This window comes from Crocuta crocuta, unplaced genomic scaffold (assembly GCF_008692635.1).
Source record: "Crocuta crocuta isolate KB4526 unplaced genomic scaffold, BGI_CrCroc_1.0 scaffold1293, whole genome shotgun sequence".
NCBI classification, from domain to species: domain Eukaryota; kingdom Metazoa; phylum Chordata; class Mammalia; order Carnivora; family Hyaenidae; genus Crocuta; species Crocuta crocuta.
The window spans coordinates 273,709-296,560 of NW_027531937.1; the positions used below are offsets into that span (position 1 = coordinate 273,709).

At 44.7% G+C, this 22,852-nt stretch overlaps 1 protein-coding gene across 5 annotated transcripts in view; it reads left to right on the forward strand.

Annotated features, from left to right (window-relative positions):
* The window catches only part of AMOTL1 (angiomotin like 1), a 154,614-nt gene that overhangs the window by 108,904 nt on the left and 22,858 nt on the right, over window positions 1-22,852 (forward strand). For all 5 annotated transcript variants that reach the window (XR_013337789.1, XM_077775031.1, XM_077775032.1 and 2 more), the window contains 3 exons: window positions 153-297; window positions 1,655-1,744; window positions 20,734-20,879. Coding sequence is in view for 4 of the 5 variants with exons in the window: in XM_077775031.1 (XP_077631157.1) it covers window positions 153-297; window positions 1,655-1,744; window positions 20,734-20,879 (381 nt within the window). In the remaining variant the exon portion in view is untranslated. The remainder of the gene's footprint in view (window positions 1-152; window positions 298-1,654; window positions 1,745-20,733; window positions 20,880-22,852) is intronic.

Consider the following 22,852-nt stretch of genomic DNA (forward strand, 5'->3'; position numbering starts at 1 on the left):
ACTGATTATACATTTGGGGAGGTGTGCAACTGGAGGGGCAGACAGGCCGCACCGAAGACAGAGCCTTCACACTCCAAATGTCAAAAAATCAGTGTAACAGGCACCCGTGGGCATGCTGGGAATCCTACTTTCATGCCACTTCTTTCTTTCAGTTTGAAAAAGAACTTCAGAGGATTTCAGAAGCCTATGAGAGCCTGGTCAAGTCCACTACCAAGCGAGAATCGCTGGACAAGGCGATGAGAAACAAACTGGAAGGCGAGATCCGAAGACTTCATGATTTCAACAGAGACCTGCGAGGCATGTCCAGCCCCACGCACTTGCTCTCTGCCCTAGACTTCCCTACAATTGGTGGCCTGGCTACAGGTCCACACTGTGTCCAATAGTCCTGGAAGGTCCAACCACCTGGGGCATGGGCGCTCAAAGAGCAGGATTGTTCCTTTCTTGTTTGCAGGTTGTGGGTTGTGGGGTTGCAACACTGGGCCTGAGAAATGGCGGCCTCTGTGCATGAGCCCATGAAAGGGAGGGAGTGTGTGTACAGCTCCTTCTCTGCTTTAAAACTACTTCACCGTCCATGGCAAATTTATTCAGTAAGATAAAAATAAAAACATAACTTCACAATTTTAAAAATAATAACAAAAATAAAAACATAACTTCACAATTTTAAAAATAATAACATAAAAGTGCTGAGCGGTGATTTGTGACCACACAAAGGAGGATGTTTGAAAAGACCAATGTTGAATGCGCAACCCTTCCCACATCAGGCTGAGTCATTTGGTGGCATTCTTTGAAAGCCACCACTCAACACTTGCTAGATATAGTAGAGACAACAGAGCTAGACAGCATCCCCCTTGGAGGGGAAAGAAAAAGCCCGCAGTTGTGACAAACTGTAGATATATATAAACTCCCTGAGACCTGGAAGCCTCCTGCAGCAGATCTTGGCAGTCTCCCATACACAGAATGATTTAACCCATAAAAATTTCCTTGTCTTTCAGTCAACTAAACCATTTTTCAATTGCCTTATCTGTCAAAGTAACATCCTGGTGGTGGTCTTCAGTACCTAGAGTCTTCCTTTCCTATTCCTACAAATCCTTTTGTCTTGGGAACCATGTACGTCCAATAAAGACTTCTTAGACTGAGTTGTTTCACTGAAAAAATGAAGACTAACCAACTGGTTTGAGCAGACATGGAACTCAGTAGCTAGACTCTTTATCCATTAGGTCATTTTGACTTTTTTAAAAAAAAATTGGTATTTATTGAACTCTTATTTCCATTTGTTAGCTGTCCCTGGCTAACCACAGGGCTGGTGGTGAGGGATAGACTAGGGCTGGGTTTGAGGCTAAGGAGACTTAACCCCTTTAAAGGGACTTCAAGACAGAGGTTTGCTGGCTCGAAGGCAGCGATGAGGGATGCAGTTCTTCTCAGAACCTGGGCTTGGCTGCCTCCCCAGCTGCTGACCCTGACATTAGATGTCATGAAGGCACCCAACGTGCCATGTGAAGACGTTCCTTTGGGTACTTGGGAACACACCAGCCCTCCCCCAGAGCTCCTCAGCTTGGGGCTCCTGCCTGAGTATCTCTGCGAATGTCATTTCTTGTTTGGATGGTGTCTTAGATCCATATGCATTTCCTTGTAACCATTTCCTCTTTGCCCACAGATCGGCTGGAGACCGCCAACAGGCAGCTGTCCAGCAGGGACTACGACGGGCATGAAGACAGAGCCGCGGAGGGGCTTTATGCTTCCCAGAGTGAGTCTCCACATTTCTCTGTCCTGACACTGGTATTCTTAAAAACTGGGGCCTGCGGGAAGAATCTTGTTAATTTTAAGCTGGTCTCTAAGTAGGCTCTTGGCTTCTGGTTCGTTCATTTAGCAAATAAGCTTTTGGGCCTTGGAGGAGGCCCTCCTAGGTCTGCCAGAGACAAAGCCAAAGTTGATTTGTATTATTTCAGCAACGTGTATTCTGTCCTTCTGACCTGCAGTTTCTCTCTGTTTCTCTCTGATATCCTCCCCGGAAAAGCAACACTACAGTCTTTCCTGGCACTCACCACTTTAAGTGAGGCACAACTCTTTTCCTCCAGGGAGAGGGAAGGAGGTCCGTGGTGGGATTGGGTCTTTTTGGCATGTTCTATGCTCCTTAGGTTCAGCACTTCTGGCCTGGCCACCTCTGGCAGCCTCAAGTCACCGAAGGGTCCCATCGTATATCTCCATATGTGGTGCTCGTTTCCAAAAGCCACTGAGCCCATTGCAGTGCAGAATAAAATCATCAGTGGCTTCCTGTGCCTTTAGATTTATTGGGAGAATATTTTATTCATTTTACCAGAGGCAAAGGATAGAAACAAATGGGTTTTGAGAAACCATCGGTCATGGTTTGAATTTCTCCAATTCCATTGCATGTCAGAAATATAAAAATCCAACTCTTTTTTAAGCTGTTTAGAAAATCAAATTTATTTCTGTATCATGATTCTCAACAAGTGCTGTGTTCGGACACTGGCCATCTCTTGTGTAATGGTGGGGTTCTGATGATCAGCCCCTGAGTATAGACCTACATTTTCAAGGCTTGGAAATAATCAGTTAAATTGTCTAATTCCCAGTACTGTTTGGTTGGGTTTAATTTCTGTTGTTTCCCCCAAATTTACTCATGGTAGCACTCCATTGATTTGTCTCAGCTTCATTTTTTAAATTCTGGGGCGCCTGGGTGTGTCCGACTTCGGCTCAGGGTCATGATCTCACGGTTCGTGGGTTCGAGCCCCACATTGGGCTCTGTGCTGACAGCTCAGAGCCTGGAGCCTGTCTTTGGATTTTGTGTCTTCCTCTCTCTCTGACCTTCCCCTGCTCAGGCTGTCTCTCTCTCTCTCAAAAATAACTAAAATATTAAAAAAATTTTTTTTAGTAAAAAAATAAATTCTGTTTTGGCAAATGGACAGTAAATACCATCAAGAGATTTTGCCTCCGATTCCTTGGGTGTCTTGCAGTAGGTGAAGTGGCTTGTGTTCCAGATTTACATAAAAAACTATGTCAGCATCGTGAATTACTCACTCCCCTAACAAATATTATCTCTTTTTCTGGGTGCAGTCCATCTACCATCTCATCTGAGCTTTCATTTAAAATTTTTTTAATGTTTGTTTATTTTTGAGAGGCAAAGAGAGAGATAGAGCACAAGCAGAGGAGGGGCAGAGACACAGAATCAGAAGCAGGCTCCAGGCTCAGAGCTGTCAGCACTGAGCCCGATGCAGGGCTTGAACCCATGGACCGTGAGATCATGACCTGAGCCGAAGTCGGACACTCAACTGACTGAGCCACCCAGGTGCCCCCGAGCTTTCATTAAAAAAAAAAAAAAAAAAAAAATCAGAGTCACCTGTACCATTTGCATTTAGGATTCTTCTAACACCTTGGTTTTGGATGACCGTGTGCCTAGGTGGAGTTTAGTGTCTATGGCAGTTATGTCAACAATGTCACCCTGCTGATACTCTGCCTTCTTGTTGGGGGATATTATTTTGTCACATAGTTCAGGTCAAAATGGAAAAGCCAATTAATTTCATCTGACGGGCATTAGCTCTAGCCTCCCAGCCCAGACTGTGCTGATGGAATAATAAGATTTGGTGCTGTGTGAGTTGAGAAATGTTCCCGAAGACTTTAACCTCCTGGTTGAAAGCTAAAACGTTAATAACGCAGGCAAAGAGGACCTCTAGCTTTACAGGGAATGATCTGTTCTGTGCAAACATGCCCCACTGTGCTCCAAAGGCATAAACAAGAAAGTCCAGAGGCAGTTTTCAACTGCTTAAAGGTATCTCAGTGTTGATGTATAACGTAATTGAATCTAGGCAGGGCATTTGAAGCAGGTTTGCTACCAGTAATATCTAACCAAGTTTTCAAAGCCTAGTCTTTTTAGGACACTTTATAGGACACTTGCCTGTGTCACGGCTTTATAATTATTTGCACTAGCTTTTCCTCTCCTGGAGTGGCAAGAGGTGGACATGAGATGTTATTTCAGATTTGCAGATAGGTTTATTTTTCTTAGTGAGTTGTAAGAACTCTTTGTGTATTAAGGAAATTAGCATGTCCTCTACTCTCTATGTTGCAGATATTTTCCTCCGTTGTTTTTTTAATCTCTGATTATAGCATTCTTTATGTCATAGGAGATTTTTTTAAGTAACCCCATTTATGCCATCTAGGTTTTATGTCGTGTTTAGAGATGCTTATTGCTAACCAAGTTTATAAAAATATTTACCTGTTTTCTTCAGATGTGTTTATGATTTCACTGTTTGCAAGGCTTATATTTTGGAAGCTAGTTTGGGAGGCACAGTAAAAGAGAAAGAAGTAAGAGGTAAGAAAACTAATTACCAGATATTTTAGTATCTAGACAAGAGGTCCTGAACTAAAACAGAAATAGTGATGGAGGGTAGAGGAGAGAGAAGTAAGTGACAAAATTAGTAGGATTCCGTGACCACTTGAGTAATGGCAGTGATAGAGCAAAGAGAAAGGAGTGTGACTGAGCAACAAGATAGATGGTCACCCTTTACCAATAAAAAGCAGGAGAAGCAGGTTGGGATTAGATACTGAGGAGTGGTTTGAGCGCATTGAGTTATGTCATGCTGCGGCTCCTAGCTAAGTGAGCAGGTGTAACAGTAGGGGCAGACATACCCAGAAGGCTGGTGATGGGCAGTGAGTGCCCTCTATCAGGCTTTAGCATGTGGGCACAGAATGGCAGGCATGAATTACTGGCTCTCTTCATAGTTACTAATGTGTTCCATTTTCTGTCTATTGTTTCAGAAACTCTATTATTGGAATACTTCTTAATTTTTTAATGTTTTATTTATTTTTGAGAGAGAGACAGACAGACAGAATGTGAGCAGGGGAGGGACAGACAGAGAGCGAGACACAGAATCCGAAGCAGGCTTCAGGCTCTGAGCTGTCAGCACAGAGGCAGACATGGGGTTTGAACCCCCAAAGTGTGAGATCATGACCTGAGCTGAAGTCAGACACCCAACTGACTGAGCCACCCAGGCACCCCTGGAATGCTTTTTAAATGCTTAGTAATCATAGTTATAAGCATTGCACACACAAAAGGAGCCATCTTTTTCAGATGAATCTTTTGAGATTCTATCACTTGGCTAAGAGAAAGAAAGACTGCAGGCTAAATGGCAGTGACTTCTCTGGGTAACACAAGCCAGTGAGCTAAGGCTAAGTTGCCAAGCCTCTGACAAACACCTTGCCTTGGCCAGGGGGATGTTGGAGGGAAGGGGAAAGTAGAGACTGGTATGTTTGATTTTTTTTTTTTTTATTGGTGTACTTGTTGAGTCTAGGAGTTTAGGTCCAAGAACACCCAAGGAACTCTTGCAGTACAGTGGTTGGTAGGACTTCTGTAAAGCTCTCTCTAATAGAGGGAGAAGCTGCTTCCTGGCCAGATCACTAAATATCTCTGCTGCCCGGGGGAGTTTCCTTTGAGGACTGAATTCTCTGCTCTTACGTTGGAGCCTGACGAAGACCTCAGTGGACTGCCAAGGTGGTCCCTACTTAGCTCTTCAGATCGAAACAAACATTAAACAGGGTGATAATGAGTCCCCCTTGGTTGTGAAATCTGTCGGTTTTAAAAACTGCACTGAATTAAGTACTTGGGAGTTTGGTGGCTGCACGGAGTTTTTTTTCTCTATCACCTCATGGTGTTGCGTTCCTGTCTTTTAGGAATTCAGAGTTTTATTTGGTTTTCTGATTTAGTTTTCTAAATATTTTTGCAAAGTGCTCCTTAAAACAGGTCATCTAGCCAATCCCTATTTTGTCTGCATGAAACTGGGGCTTATTTGTCCTATTTAACGTCTTAAACTTACTGGGTCCCCTGGTTTCCCCATTCATGTGTTTGTGTCACGCACGTGCGGGTGTGTATGCCCTCGCGCATGCGCACACACAAAAGGCAGAGACGGGCCGCGCGGTCCACTAAAGGCATTGCCCTGGGAATGTCTGTTGTCATTCTTACCTCTGTCTTCTCTGTAAGTACAACTGCTTAACTGTTTTTTCTCGCCGAAAATTGATAGCTCTGCAGAATTCTCATCCCATTAGGCCAGAAAACCTAAAGTAAAATATTAGATGTGGGGAAACTAGACTGATAGAGACAATCTCACTACGTTCTCGGGTTGAGTGGGAGCTCAACTCTGGCATAGGTGTGTTATTCCAGGATAAAACCATTCATGTCTCATGGTGTCAAGAACTTCTCTCTATCCCTCTAGGGTTCTTTAGACCCTACAGGTTGAACATATTTGGTTAAACTTCAGTCTATGTTAGATTCTGGCTGTTAAATGGTGTCTCTTAAAAAAATAGGTTTTGGACATTCAGTTGTCTAAGTTTTTGAAAAATGGGTGTACATAAGTCAGAACCGTATGGATTTGATTTTTCTTATAATTCTCATGGGTTTGGAAATTGACCAAAACAAATGTGTGCGACCGACCTATTTTAGAAATAACAGTAACTTGCCATTTTGCATGACTTGAAATCATCATCTCACTCTTAAATCCTGTTTCAGGTACTTTGATTTTCTGTCTCTTATAGACTATAAAAGAGTCTAACACAATTTCCTGCAAGAACATCCCTCTGAGATGTTTGTATTACCTGCAAGGGCTTGTGTGAAACACCAAACCGAATTTATACTGACAGAAACATCGGTTCAGTTGACCCATGTAGAGCATGAGGAGATTGTTCTCAATCCTCATTGGCTTTCATTACTTCATGTTGTGAGTTCCCATCAGACCTCGTTAGGAAGGACAGGTTAGGTTATGGGTATACTAGTTTACCCCTCCTCTGGGCCTGCCAGTGCTCACAGCTTCTTGTGAGCCCCTACTGCAGTGTTTACTCCATTGGCATTCCATAAGGGTGTAATTTATTGGCAGAGATCTCCTCTTCTAGGTGGGAGAAGGCATTCTTTACCAATATCCACAGTACCCATCCCCACCCTGCACTACAAGCCCTTGAACCTTTTTATCTTCCTGGCACTCGATAAGTGTGTATTGAGGGAATGAATAAAAGTGGAAAGTCCTTGTAACATTAGGCTGGAAATAATCCTTATGCAGCATCAGTATCAAATTGTTCTTTTAAGCTCAGTATCTCCCAGTCATATTTGGAGATAATAATGCCTTATTTTAAGACATTAGGCAAATTATTAAAAAGAACTATCAGAATAGAAGCAACTTGAAAATGCTCAAATTGCCTTCTTCCTTCCCTCCTTTTTTTCCAGGTAGGAGGATATTGAGGCAAGGGAAATCTTTTACTAATAAGGATCGTAGTATTTTATAGTATTTTTCTTGAATGTTGGTATTAATAGAGTTGATTTTGGTTCCCTTGACTCCTTCTCTTTTACTCCATTGTGGTTGTGTTGGAGATGAGAGTTGGCTGTGGTATATTAAGGTTTTTGTAGCAACTGGCCAGATGCTCACGCTGACCAATCCATAGACCATTCCAGACACCACAGTTCAGTGCCTGGGCAAGAGAAAGGACTTGTCCATGAAACCTGCCAAGGCAGTATCATTTAAGTCAAGAAAATGTTCTTGCCCTGAATGAACTGATGCTCCTTGAAGACGACCCCTATGTTTAATAGGACTGTGCAGTCCTAAATACCCAAAGTTTTGTAGGTACAAGCTCAAGCAAATGATCGTGGCTCAGGTGCTGCATGTCCTGAATCCTGGTCTCTCACTCACGTACTCATTGACTTGAAGAAAGATGCTTAATCTCCCTGTGTCTCCATTTCTTCTAAAGAAATAGATAAATCTCATTTAGCCACCAGAGCTCTGGGGGATAACTGGTGACGGGAAACGCAGAGGCTTTAATAAAATGCATTTATTCTGCAAACTTCTTCCTGCCTCCACGCATCCTCCATCGACTTCAGCGCTCACATTCCCTGGAAGGACCTTCCAGCTTTCAGGGCAGTGGGGAGATGGGCCACATTCCCACAGAATGCCTGCGTGGCTCACTGAGCCTTGCTGAATTTGGAAGGCAGAGCATGTGCATGCTTACACCACTCGATCAACCTTGACAGACAGCACTGAGAAACGTCAAGCCTACATGACAGCCAGAAGTACACCCAGGCCGCAGGCATCTGTTTATGTTCAGTCGCATCTCCCCAAGTGTGAAAATTAACATTATTCAATCTGGCTGATTTTTCTGTGCTTAAAGAACCAGAGCTGATTAAAGAACTGTCTCTTGATCATGTGTGAGCCCTAGTCTCTGACAACTGAATGTGAGTTATGAGTTTCACATTGTTGCTTTTAAAACTGTGTAGCTCCTTGGCATTTCTGTTATGGGGATTGAAAAATCAAATGTCTTCAACTTTATTAGAGTCCACGTTTCTTGGTACTAATACCTAGATGGATGGACTAGCACAAGATGAAATACATGCTGAAGTCCATGTGCATTTCATGTATCATCAGGAAACCCTCACTTTCCCTGGCGGTTCAGAACCAGGAAATCCAGGATCCCAGGTCTCAGCACGAAAGGCAATTCCCAGAGAAGTCTTTGAGAATAGGGTGAAGTCTTCCTTTTACATTCTCCTCCTACGCCTGGTACTTTTTCCCTTGTAAGCACCCATTACGGTTGTATATAAATAACTGTTTGGATGGTCATTTTCTGTCTTCCTTTCCTAAACCAGATGCAGCATGAGGGTTGAGGGTTGGGGCCCTGTCTGTCACCCTCCCTGTTGCAGTCCCAGCTCATTTATCTCCAGAACCTGGTATAGTGCCTGGCACTTAGAGTCATTTAATAAGTATTTGTTGGCTACTAAATAAAATGATGATGATTCTCATGTAACCAAGTAGTTATTGGCTATCTCCTCTGAACTAGTTGTGTTCTGGGCCACAGATGAGCAAACTCTTTCTGTAAAGGGCCAGATGGTAAATAATTTTAGGCTCAGGGGCCACAACTACTCCGCTCTGTCCCTGTAGCCTGAAGGCTGCCATAGATGGTCCATCAGCATGTGGGTGTGGCTGAGTTCCAATGAAACTTGATTGTAAACAGAATCAGCCTGTGGGATTTGGTTCATAGGCCATCATAAGCTGACCTGTGTCCCAGGTACAAGTCATGGGAGGAAGGAAAAAGAGGGAACCTCAGTAAAAGGAACATGGAAAATGCAGCCCTCCTGAAGTATTCCCTAGATCTCACTTTGTGAATTTCCCCAGATGTAATTGTTATTTTCTTTCCTGGGAGTTTCACAGTCCTCTTTTACTTCATCCCTAATCAGGGAAGCATGATGATTATCATTTTAGATAAACCGAGACATGTAGAAGTTCAGGCACAAGGCTTAGCTCCCAGTGAGGATCAGGAATTCGATAATGATGGAGGACTGGGCAGGATTAGCCGGTGGTTAATGGTAGGTAACTGCCTGCATAGTGAAGTCTTAGGGGTGCCTTTCCCAGCAGGGCCAGAAGTTCCTGCCATAAGCAGCCTCCTGGGAGATGAGGTCTGCAGATCTTGGAGGGGACCTCGAAGGTCACAAATCTGGTCACGAGCAATGCGTGAAGCTCATTAAAAGGCCATCTCATTGTCTCTGTGAGTGACAGTATCCTCAGAGGCTGTTGAGCTGACGGCTAAAGGTTTATCCTCAGGTGGGGTTGCAGTTTGCCCCCTCGAGCCTGCCCTGCGGGTCCTGGTTCAGGCCAGCCTGGGTGTAAGAGCAGTAACAGCTGCCAGCATTAATTGAGCACTTACTCTGCTAGCCTCTGTAGGTACACTGTGTATTTTAATGCTCCAGACAATCTGTGAGGTCTGTATTCTAGGTGTTTTGCAGATGCCCTGAGGCACAGGAAGGTTAAGTAGCTTGTCCATGGTCATACAAGGTGGTAAGTGGGGCAGACGGGTTTCGAACCCAGGTCATTCTGAGTCTGGGGCCCAAACTTACTGAGCTGGTGGGGGGTTGCCCTTCTTATATACTGGAAGGCAGAGAGAGGTTGTAATGTGAAGGGTGGCAGCAGGGGACTCCCAGTGATTTTAGAACACATTTAGTGTAGCCTGCATGTTTTACTAACGAAGAAATCACAGCCAAGAACGATCCAGTGGTTTGCCCAAGGCCCCGTAGGTGTTTAATGGCTAAACCACAACGGCAATTAGAACTTCCTTGTTCTTATGTTTTTTCTTCCCCTTCTGCAAAGGTCATCTCTTTTGGCTCTGAGGGTGATGAAAGATTTCACATTTTTACCTCAAGAAGAATCTGGGATAGCGGGACAAACATACATAATCCCTTACTAGAATTATTACTTGGTTGCAAATTATTTAGCCCAGCACCGTGACTTACACTAATAATGTTTGGGTCTTCCCCTCAACTGAGTTCTAACTACTGGAATTAATATTCTGGACTTTCAACTTCTACATCTATCTTTGAACCGCAGCCAGTTATAACAGAAGGACTGGATAATCCAGTGTCTCTCTTCAACTACAGAAACAAAAAAATCATTGAGACCAGAATAGAACCTAGAGTCTAAAAACAAAAAAAAAGATTTCTCAAAATATCTGTGAAATTAAACTTTTTGTTCTGAGACGATACAAAACAAGCAGCATACGGTGGGTAATTCTGCAGTGCAGTTCCTGGAAATTCCTTCTCAAGACTATTTTTGGTCCATGAATTGTAGAGAGAGCATAGACAGCTGCATCTCGGTGGAGTCAGAGAACTTTGAGGCGACAAAATGTTTGTGTTAAGTCCAGAAAACTTGGTCTTAGACCATGAAAAATAAGCATGCATCTGTTACTAATTTTCTTTTTGCTAACTAAGACTGTGGTTTGGTAGAAGGAAGAGAAAGAAAAGGATTAGTTCAAAGCAACTTCCAAAAACGACGAGGTGTCACAGAGGTTGAAGGCAGGAAACGTAATTGGAGGCAACACATTTCTTTCCCCTCGATCCTTCCTAGAATGGACCGCTTGGTTCCCCAGGGAAAACAGCTTCCCCAGCATAAATGTCTGTCTGGGCCAGGTGTTGGTGTTAAACCTTATCTGCCATTCGAAGAGCCCATTTAAAACCATAGCTTTCTATATATACATGTTTTAATAATGGTATAACTAATGTCTTAATTCAAACAGATATACATATATAATGCGTACATATATATATATGGTAAAGCTTACACATTTCAGGTGTATGGTGTGAGGAAATGTAGCAACCACCTCTGTCAAGATCCAGCACATTTAGCTCTTTCCTTCCCTTCCCCTCACATGTCCGCTTCCATCCGTTTCCACTGTCTTTACATCATTGCCCTCCATACTATGTCCAGGTTTTGTGGATGTTTTCTACACAGGGAGCCACACTAAATAGAAGTGTCTGTGGTTCATTTTTTCATATTAAGAAATGACAAAAATAAAAGATGGACTTCTGTTCTCTGGTGGCTAGCGAAAATTTGGTTTATAATTGATTCACGAAATATGCGTGCAGTCAAAACCAATGTCCGGTATATCCAGTATTTATGTGGCGTTATTCATTGCTGAATTTGTTGTTTTGCCATTGGCAGTGATATAGGAGTAGTAGTACATTTTTATTTCAAGTAAAAAAAAGTAATAAAGTGGAAAGTCGAACAGTATATTTGGAAGCTGAGCGGATACATGGGTGTATATTCAGTCAAGCAAGTTAGCAAGCTGCATAGGTCATAAATTTAGGTAGGTTAAAAAAAAACCAGTACCTGTAAATTATATCTAAATGTGTAAGTACAGTTTCCAAGGTTAAAATGCAAAAGGAAGAATGACTACAATAGGGAAAATTATATGTTAAGAGATTATATTTTATTTAAAAAAACATATTTATAGAAAATTATATTGGGGCACCTGGGTGGCTCGGTTGGTTAAGTTTCTGACTTCGGCTCAGGTCTTGATCTCACAGCTCGTGAGTTTGAGCCCCGCACCAGGCTCTGTGTTGACAGCTCAGAACCTGGAGCCTGCTTAGGTTTCTGTGTCTCCAACTCTCTCTGCCTCTCCCTTGTTCACGCTCTCTTTTTCTCTCTCTCACACACACAAAAAAATAAACATAAAAAAAAGACAACTATATTGAAGAGGACTGCTGGTATTCAAATATTTTTACCACATTATAGCTAAGGTAGCTTACTTTCAGTGCTACAAACTCACTTTGAGGCCTGGATATTAAAGAGCCTATATAAGATAACTTCTATAAAGTAACAAAAATTTAAGTATGTTAAGGCCAAACTGTATTATTGTCTTCCTTCATTAGATGAATTAGATGAATACAATATTTTCTGGTTAGGTTTTGTCCCCTTCCAGTGAGAAGTATCTGAAACTTTCATTTTTTGTTAAAGTTTTGAAGACTGAGGTAGAACTTGATCATGTATCAGTAGCATCCTCTTCCTCAGTAAGCTGTTGCCTAAACCTGGCATAGCTCTCCACCTAGGAAACCCTTCTGTTATCTTAGATTCTTAAAAGCCTACAAAGGTAGTACGAAGTAAGCTCAGTAGGAAGATTCAGACAGACGCCGGCCCCTGTATATGGACTACAAGGTAGAATATGGTTAATATGCTCGTTAAGACCACNGGAAAGACGTGTTTTATCAAAGGAATCAGAAAAGCTTCATGCAGCCTGTAATCTTCAGGGTGGGCCTTGAAAACCGATTAGTATTTTGGAGTAATTTTGCTACCATAGCACAGTGTAAAAGGGAGTTTGTTTTTCCTTTTAAATTGAAAGAAATTAAATTGAGACAGGATGCCTTCTTCAGAATGCCCTCCCTTCTACTTGGCCCCCCACATTCCTTGTCTCCCCTCCCCTCTCTCTGCCGAGGCTCTGCAGAACAGGTGGGTTTGAACTCCTGGCCTTAACTTCCCTTGCTGAGAATTCATTTAAAAGCAATTATCTGTACAATGGAATACTACATGGCAATGAGAAAGAATGAAATCTGGCCATGTGTAGCAACATGGATGAAACTTGAGGGTGTTATGCTGAGCGAAATAAGTCAGACAAAGGACAGATACCATATGTTTGCACGTATAGGTGGATTAGGAGGAACTTAACAGAGGACCAGGGGGGAGAAGAAGGGGAAAAATAGTTTGGGAGAGGGAGGGAGGCAAACCATGAGAGACTCTTGAATACTGAGAACAAACTGAGGGCTGATGGTGATGGGGGAGATGGGAAAGAGGGAGATGGGCATGGAGGAGGGCACTTGTTGGGATGAGCACTGGGTGTTATATGGAAACCAACTTGACAATAAACTATTTAAGAAAAAAAGTAAAAACAGTTGGCTGAGCCATGTAAAACATGCCCCCTCCAGAGCGCTAGTGTTTGTTAACAAACCTACTTAGTGCCCACTCACACCCTCTCCTGAGTCTCCGGTTGCCTGGCAACCCGCCCGTGCAGTGCACACCGGGGCTGCCGGAGCTGAGGACCCTTCCCTGCAATAACGCGCTTCCTTACCTGAGAAGCCGGATTGGCCGATTTTAAGAAGACAACAAAAAGCCAGACAAGCAGTATGGGGTCAGCTTTGTATTACCTTTTCATCTCTAAATTACTGTGGCTTTTAAAGGGGGATCATCTTTGATCTTCTATATCAAATAAGCCTCATGTCAAAAGCTCACTCCTGTATAATGTAAACAGTGCCCTGTTTGGATTATATTTGGTGTGGGGAGGGGTCTCTTTTCTGGGTTCATCAGTCTGACTCTCAAACTGAGGTGAGGGGGTGAGGGCAGATGTAAAGAATGCACTCCCACGTAAAATATTTCTGAGGCAGAATGAACCTGGATAAGTTGCAGATAGGGAACTAAATGAAATCCCTCCTTTTGCCTTTGCACTCACATGACCTCAGAAAAAAGAAATTACTCTTAGTGTCAGCAGGACTTCCAAAAGGATCTGACTCTTCCCTTACCTCATAGCTTGTAGCTGGCCCTTGGAATAGAGTTCTTCCAAACATCTGTTCAGTGTTATAAGCTATGGTGCCAGGGAACACAGAGCCGAATCATCTGAGAGGAAGAAGAAACAAGAAAAGAAACTTTAGGGAGAGAATATGGCAAATAAGTATTTGGACTTCGTTTCACAAGAGGAAATCTATTTCATTAGCAGTGCAGAGAAGTTTCTAGTTACCAAAATCGATGCCATTACTGTTGGTGAGCATCCTCCTAAGGTGTCAACCAAACTACCAAGTCTTTTCTTGGTGGAGAAGGATATAGACGTGTAAAGAAAGAAGAGTAAGTGTCTTAGTGATCTTTCATTATGAAAAGAAAATGTGCCTGAGCTAGTAGCTGAAGCCCAAATAAGAGGACTGTTTTCTAAGTAGATCCATGTGCAATGGAGCCCTCAGGCAGGAAGTGCAGGCAGGGGCTGGGGGTTTCCGTGTCTGTGAGAATCAAGGCATAGTTTGCATTTAGGGGTCTGTGTTTGCCTGTATGGCTCTGTTTTCCTCCCTCTCTGTCACCCATGGATTCTCATCCACCTTTTATGTCCCCCTGCTTGATCCTTCATTCTCTACAGAATGGCTTTCTCTGTTTCTCCAAAGCACATGCTGGAATATGGCTGCTAGCCTAAGAGCTAGGTTCCCACGTCAGCATCACGCCTCTCCATGGCTCCCACTTTCATGTTCCTGGATGAGAGACTCTGGCCTGGTTTGGGCACAAGGCCCTTCAGGTTTGACCCCCTCAAATGGGGAGTACTAGGTAGGGGCAGATGAAGGGAGCTTTGTAGGGAACTCATGGCGACTTGCCAGATTAGCCCTGTGTGTAGAGGACTGTAGTAATGGCTCTTGTAAGTTGAGCATTGTCGTACCCCACTCTGTGAAAGTTGTCTGCTCCATGGAGATCCAGTGAGGAAGCACTTGCCTCTTGCAGGCCCTCTCCCACCGGTGCTGGACGTGGGGCCTCTGCTGTTGTACTCAGAGGGCCTGGGGACTGTCAGCCCCATCTCCTCTGACTCCCACTGTCTGTGGCCTGTTCTCTTGTAGAGTCCTTTACATTCTCTTTACTCAGAGCAGCCAGAGACTATACTCCTAAAATCAGTCTCCTCCATCAGAACGAGACTTGTGGTCATTGGCATGTCAGAGAGGTGTGTTGGGTTGTGCCTGCCTTCTCCTCCCTTTGCTCCATCACCACCGCTTCCTCTTGCCACCTGCAAGGCAACAAGAACCTTCCTTGAGAAGTGCCAGGGAAATAACTGCAAAGAACCAGCCCGTTAATGGGCCAGTTGTGCATTTCTTTGTGAGCATATGGGATCTGGAACTAGAACAGAATTGGCTTGGTCTGTGTTTATATCTACGCACATGCGCACACGAATGTGCGCACGATCTGGGACAGATCTAAATCCCCACAGAACCAGCCAGTTAATGGGTTAAACCTTGGTTCTGGCTGAAAGGAGGGAACAGGGAAAGGAAGACTTATCTTTTACCTTCCAAGCATTCCAGTAAATTAGTCAGCCCTCGGCCACGCTGGCAGCAGCTGGTCTCCCCATTCCTTCAGTTATATTGGGTTCAGGGAAAAGCTCATTAAAACCCCATACATCAGGAGAGGCCTAGAAATTAATACCTACTTGAGAAGGGCCAGGTCACAGCTTTGCTCCCGCATGAATTCCCACCGTAAGTTGGAGCACCAAGTTATAAACCAGCAGCGTGGCACACGGTGCCCTGGCACCCCCACTGTCACACCCCACGCACATACCCCATCCTTGGCATTTCCCAGCAGAGGTTATGAGGGCCCATCATCCCGTGGTGCAGCCAACTGTCGAGCTCAGTGCTCAGGTAGCATTTGCAGAAGCACCTTCGACAGACTGTCCATTCGACCTTCCCTAGAACTGGCAGAGGAGAAGGTAAGATGGAAAGGGAGCGTCTTTGAATTATTGGGCCAGTTCTAGTTTACATCCACGTTTGCGCTCTCCTTAGGAAAGAGCCTAACCCTGTGGGTGGCGGCAGAAAAGCAACTACCATTTGACCTGTACTAGTGTCGCAGCTCACTTCTCTCTGGTTTTCTCAGTTGTCGAACCAAGTTGTTAGGAGGAGTAAGGGAGGTGCTGTTATAAAGCAGAGGACAGACATGGTAAGCCCCCAGTAATACGTCAGCTCACGTTATTTTTCAAGTACCTGTTATGTGCCAAGCCCCATGGGAGGTGTTTTCCGGATAGCCACCCTAATCCTCACATCGGTCATGCAAAGTAGATCTGGTTCATTCCATTTGAGGAGACGGAGTCCAGGACATCTCACATGTCCAAGGTGAACTGGTGTGTGTGAAGGTGCCAGAATCGAACGAGGTCGGCCGGGCAAAGCCATACCACCGCTGTTCTTTCCAAAGTAAACAGTGTATGAGCAGACATCCTCTGTGTAAATGGGCCTGGGGCCATGTGCTAAACAACCCGCTGCTCCATGCAGCTCAGGGTAATTCATATCCACTGAGTAAACGGACCATTCTGGGCAAGAGTTCTCTTGTGTCAACTTGCCTGTTCTAGGAATTCTCAGTATATACATTGGAGCCCAACCAAGAATTCAGTGTGAGGCTGGTCTTTCTTGAGATAGCCCATGGGGCTTAACTACTAGTAAGCTGAAGGGACCGTCTTATGCAGTGACCTCACCCATGGGGCTCTCCCTTGGCATCTCCTGAGAGAGGACCTTTTAGAATGGCCCTGACACCCCTCAGTCCTATGTTTCCGGGGTCAGAGCCAGCATCCCCCCCACAGGCTCACTGCCTTGACACTCCCCCTCCTCACACACTAGCCTGAATTAGACGTTCTCTCTGTGTTCTCACAGCACCTGTTCAAGCATGTTAGTGTGACCTGTCCCATTGTTTTGTGTGTGTCCTTGTGTCACTTCCTGCCTGAATGAGAGGAAAACGCTACAACCTACTCATCTTGCAGCCCCTGAATTTATTACGCCTTCAAGAACACCAGCAATAACCACAGCATTATCATAGTTGACATTTACTGAGTACTTACCATATGCATTTTTTAATGTTTATTTTTGAGAGACAGCACACAAGCAGTAGAGGGGCAGAAAGGGAAGTGGGGGGCAGAGGATCCAAAGTGGGCTCCAGGCTCTGCACTGACAGCAGAGAGCCCAACACAGGTCTCGAACTCACCAACCGTGAGATCACAACCTGAGCCAAAGTCTGATGCTCAACCGACTGAGCCACCCATGTGCCCCACCCCATACCTTATGCATTTTCCAAGTAGGTGCTGTTGTGATCCTCACTTCAAAGGCAAGTCCATTTGTCCCCAAAGTCACAGAACTGTAAGTGGTAGAGCTGGACATGAATCTAGGCAATTTACTTCTAGTACCAAGCTTTTCACAGTACTCTCTGATGCCTCCATGTAATAGATGCTTAATTAATACTTGCAGAGGGATATACGTGTGGATGGGGTTGCTCTGTTTGGAGAAATATGATACAGGCTGTGACATATGTAAGTCTTGCAATAATGAGCGTCATGGAGCTCTCGTGTACTTTCTGCCTCTGTATTCTGCGCTATATTCTGTGCCTCAGGGGAGACACATAGCACTATGCTTGTGAACTTGAGTTAGGCACAAAAGCACTTTCTGCCTCTGCCGTTGACAGAGCGGTCCCACTTCTGTGGGCATGTGACTTAACCTGTTGGAATGTGGAAATAATAATGGGGATAATAATTCCACAGTAAATTTAGAATAAAGGGAATAATTAAAGGGAATTAAGTCACCATTTTTGGAACACGGTAGTCATTTAACAAACATGAGCAGATTTTGTTACTGTTGCTGCTGTCAAGAACATTGTTTTTAAAACTTTATCATCCAGAGCACCACTGCTTCTTATCAGTGGACAAGGAGTTCTGAGCCAGTGTGAGTGATACTAAGTGACATTGCTGCAGCCTGAAATTTAAGGTCATCAAACTCATAACATAGATGTTTCGACCTGTGAATTTCAGAGGACTGCAAAGCAGTCCAGAGCTAATGGAGTCTTCATTCAGTACTTCCATCTCTGTCTGGTGGTGTAGCCTGTGAGGTTCAGGGAGCCTCAGCAAAGAAGGGACCCGGGGACATCCATGGTCAGCACAGCCTCAGTGGCACAGTGGACAGCTGTGGAACAAAGGCTGTCAGGAAATAGCTAGCAGCTAACGAGAACTACCTACCACTTATTATACGGTTTGCGACGAACTTGGCACATAGTAGAGATTTATCCATTCAGTCAACTACATTGAGCCAGGCACTTTTCTAGGCTCAGGGAATCAATAATGACCCAAACAGATGCCTAGAATATTCAGGTCCTTCTGCTTTATAGGCCTCATCTCCATCGGCAGAGTCGTGTTTGAAGACGCTGTGTTGTAGATGTTATCTTTCTCATCTGATAGTCCCATTAGATGATTTGATTAGATGAGGGAGCTGAGTCTCAGAGACAGGTTAACCATGCTTGAGACCTCAAGCATAGAAAGTGGTGAACTTGGGACTTGAATCTAGTTTTCTGATGTTGAGGTCCATGCTTTAACCACAGTATGATATCAAGCAAATAGTAAATGCTAGAATCCAGTGTGTCCACCTGTGTGTGTGTGTGTGTGTGTGTGTGTGTGTGTATAGGAGGGGAGGGAGTCTTAATTCAGAAATATGAATACCTGTCATTGTGATGCAGAAATAATTATGATCATCAATTTGCAGAACTTAAGTGGCTTCTAGTCTTGAGCTCAGTCTATCCTTTTACCTTCTTCTGGTCAAAATCAACATGTCCTTCGCTGTCCTCAAGAAAGAGAATAACTTTTACGCTTAGGCTGATAAGCAGGCAGGAGCCCTGAAATCCAGCGTCTCTTTCCCAAGCATGCTGAGTAACTCCTGGGTGCCCTCCAGAGCCCGGACAAGGCCAGTGGGCCCCCTGGCTGTTGAGCTGTTGCCCAAACAGCTAGCGTTCAAATGTCATTGACTCTGCACAGGAAGAGTGAAAGGCTCTGGGTCATTCAGGGCTGTGGAGCGTGGGGCGCAAAGTCAGTGGGCTGCTACTGACCCATTTGTTTGGGCCTTTCGCGTGGCCATTCTCCATGGATTAGGAAAGAAGTTTCAGAGAGAGTATTTCAGATGCCGCTGAAAGGGAGAAGTGGGGAGTGATGTTGGTTGTTGCAGTGAGGCACATAAATAGCCCCCAAGTAATTCTGTGTTCGGGGTTAGGATCTTGGTGGCTTCATTTTATTTCCAGCAGATGCCATTGTTTCTGCCACTTAGCTATACAAAGCTACCCAGGCTGCCAGTGCTGAAGCTGTTCCACTTGCACTTGGATCCTGTCGACATGACCTCACGGTGCAGGGTCAGCGCAGTCAAGGGGGAAGGACATTGTACTGGGACATCAGGAGACCCGGGTTCAGGCCCTAGCTCCACGCCAGCTGGCAGGGGGACCTTGGACAAGTGCCTTCGCTCTTGTGCTTTCCTTTCTTCACTCATAAAGTAGCGGTGGAACTAGAGGGGGTTATTTCCTATGATCCCTTCCGGCTCTAAAATTATGAGTTTGTTAAATGCTTATTTGTAGGCTTAAAGTGTCTTTTTTTAGTCTCATGCCCTGTATTCAAAAGCATGTTTCCTGCTTCTTAAGCACAGCATTCTTTCTCCATTGCTTCCGTGCCCACAGGGCTGATTCTTACTGTTTGATAACTCTTTGTTGAATTAATGGATGACTCTGTGAGGATATGCGAATGAGTGAAACCGTGGGCACACGCCGGTGTAGCTTCTGCACTGTGGTTCTCTGTGTTTCGGTGGGGGTTGCCAAAGGATCCCGAGAACTGTCTGAAGCATTCGAGTGGCGTGGGCCCGAAGAAATCAGTTTCTAACTTGCTGCAGCTGTTGCATGTGCCTTATTTTTCACAACAGTGGAATAGCATGAGTAGGGTTTATGTAGCCACTTCTTTTCAATAATGAAGTGTTTTTCCATGTCACTGATAATATCTTATTTAATGTTTAATGGCTGCAACCTAGGCTATTGTAGGGCTTAAAGTAGTTTGTTTAACCAATCCTTTAATCTTGCACAGTGAATTCATTCAAGTTTTTCCATATTACATACAACGTGATGAAACATTCGGATTTATTTTCAAAATAAAGTGTATTGCTTTTGTTGCCAGGAAGAATGTCTTCGATAAATAATACTGATCCCGTGATACCATTGGCCGTCCCTGCTTAAACTAACATGATAGTCAGTCTACCGGAAGGTGGTGTGGAAGCTACTGAATGCAGCGGCCCTTGCTTTCCTTGTGCAAAGAGACAGTGAATGAGAAGACAATTTCCTAAATCCAGAGCAATTTCCCTTTCCCCTCTTGAACAGAACTAGGAGAAAATGTGGGGGTCCAGGTCATATGGGAAGAGGGTCCAGCTCAAGATTGGAGGCCTGGGCCAGAGCTCCCCTCTGTTCTCCGGTGTCAGCCAAAGAGCTGAACCCTCTGGACCTTGGTTTATTTTTCTCTGGATGAGAATATTAGTATTATTGTTAGGCCTGCCTGCCCTTTCATCGCCGGTTTGGAAGATGGAGGTAGGGGAGGTGTGAGCATAAAGCGAAATCGTAGGTACAAGGTTAATTTGAAGCATGAAAGTAAATGTTGCACAGAAATGAGTTATAGAGAACGTGGGGTCACTGGTTCTTTGCGTACTGTTCATCTCTGCAACTGTGACCTGGAATGGATCGAGACTTAACAGCGGTTTTTGAGCAAACCCTTACCGCACACATCACCACTATTAAGAGGGAGCAAAAGCGGTAATTCAACCCTCTACTCTCTGTATGCTTTTTTATTCCTAATCCTTGCCAGATGTAGACTGGCCACGAGCCCAGAGGGTGAGTGCTCTCTGATAGAGGTGGTTTTGTTCTGTCTCCCTTTTAGACAAAGAATTCTTGAAGGAGAAGGAGAAGTTGGAAATGGAGTTAGCAGCAGTGCGAACTGCCAGCGAAGACCACCGGAGACACATCGAGATCCTGGACCAGGCTCTGAGCAACGCCCAGGCCAGGGTCATCAAGCTGGAGGAGGAGGTGAGACGGGGTGCGGGCAGTGCCCTGAGGACCTCCACTTCCTTTTCCTAATCAGCACCCCTGCCTGGAGCCAACTCCATCGCATTGAGTCAGGGGGAGGGATGTAGGAGGCCTCCCAAATAAAAGTTCATACAGACACAGTTTATCCAGCCCAGAACGAGGCAGAATAGAAAGACAGCCGTGAGAGAGCTCACTTTCCGCCTGAAATCCAGCCTGCAGCCCACTGGTGGGCAAGTGTCCAGGGCTGGAAATAAATGGAAGGACTGAAAACCACTGGTGCCTGTGGAGAGAAGAGACTAACAGTTTTTCTTTTAAGAAATAGTTTATCTGCTCTGTCTTTGGGCTTTTGGTTGCATTAAGAAAAAAAAAGGCAGAAGGCTCTGATTGGGAGGAGTGGGGGTGGCCTGCAGCAAACCCGTCTTCAGTTCCCAGAAGTTGGCTCAGCTGGGCAGTCACCCCGCTAGTGCAGGAAAGTTTGATCCCTCTCAAGAATTATGGATTTAGTGGTTTCTGATTAAATCAGCCCTTTAGATTAAGTTTTGCGAGGGAGACTTTGCCTCTAAGCCTGCTGTGGAAGAACGACCGTTGCTGAGGTTCTGAGGGTCAGGCTGTCGACGCGGTGGCAGAAAAGGAGAGGCCCGGGCAGGTAGCCTGCTGCGCCGCCCCCGTCAGCCCCCTGAGGCGGCAAGGCCCCGCTGTTAGGGCGCTGCCCTGCCCAGAGCCACGTTGGAAATAGAAGCTCATATTCCACAGAGTACTGACCTTGGTGCTTGGCATGCAGAAAACAGTGCTCTTGTTAATCCAACTGTTGCTGAAGATGAAAAGCTGCTCCTTCGGAAGACACCTCCTGACGCCGGGTAACGGGGGCGTCCCAGCACCTTCGGCTTCAAGGTTCGAGCAGCTGAAGGGGGAGATGGTTAAATCAACAAAGGTCTTGCCCATTAGAAGCCTTTTAAAGCCACAAGTCCTATGTAGAAACTGCAATTAAAAAATGTTTATTTTTGAGAGAGGGAGAGAGAGAGCAAGTGTGTACATGAAAGAGTTGGGGGGGGTGGGAAGCAAAGGAGAGGGAGAGAGAGAATTCCAAGCAGGTTCTATGCTGCCCATAGAGCCCGACTCGAGGCTCAGTCTCATGAACCATGAGATCCTGGTCTGAGCTGAAATCAAGAGCTGGACGCTTACCTGACTCAGCCTTCCAGGTGCCTCTGCAGAAACCGCAATTTTAAGACTAGTGTGAGGACCCCAAGGCGCAGTCCCGGAGGATTCTCTGTTGCCACTCATTAAATAGGAAGTACGTTTGCTGCAGAAAGCGACCTTAATCCCTGAAGGACACAGGGTCTGTTTTGAGAAAGGAGGCCCAGGACTCCTCATTATGGTTATAACCGAAATTTCTTATTCAGGCTCCATCTCCGTGTGTGGAGCCAAAGAGAATTAAATTTTTTTAAATCTTTTCATTTTAATACTTCTAATAAAATACAAGCTAATTGTGAGTTCCTTAAAGACCAATTTTTTATAATCACTAGTATGGATCTTTTCTTGTTACAGAAACAAGTCTTTGATTGCATCCCAAAATCTCTTTTTTGTCTCCCTTCCAGCATGACTCCCTGTTCTTTTGAAGGGTCTTTATTGAGTTCAGGTAGCTCATACTGAGTGCTTATCCTGACTTCCCATGACGGCTAAGGGCAGCGACTCCAGAGCCAGGACTACGGTGAATTAGAATCCTGACCCTGGGATCTGTTAGTGTGTGACCTTGAGCAAGTCCTGTAACCTCTTCAAGTCTCAGTCTTCCCTCTCTTAAATGGAGATAACAGAGCAGTTGTGTTCTGACTGTCATCAGGAAGATTAAACGAGATAATTGCATATAAAGCACAATGCTTGGCCTGGAGGAGCGCCAAAAATGTTGGCTGATATTTTTAACTGTTATTCTTCTTTTTTAATGTTATTTATTTATTTTGAGGCAGAGTGAGAGCACT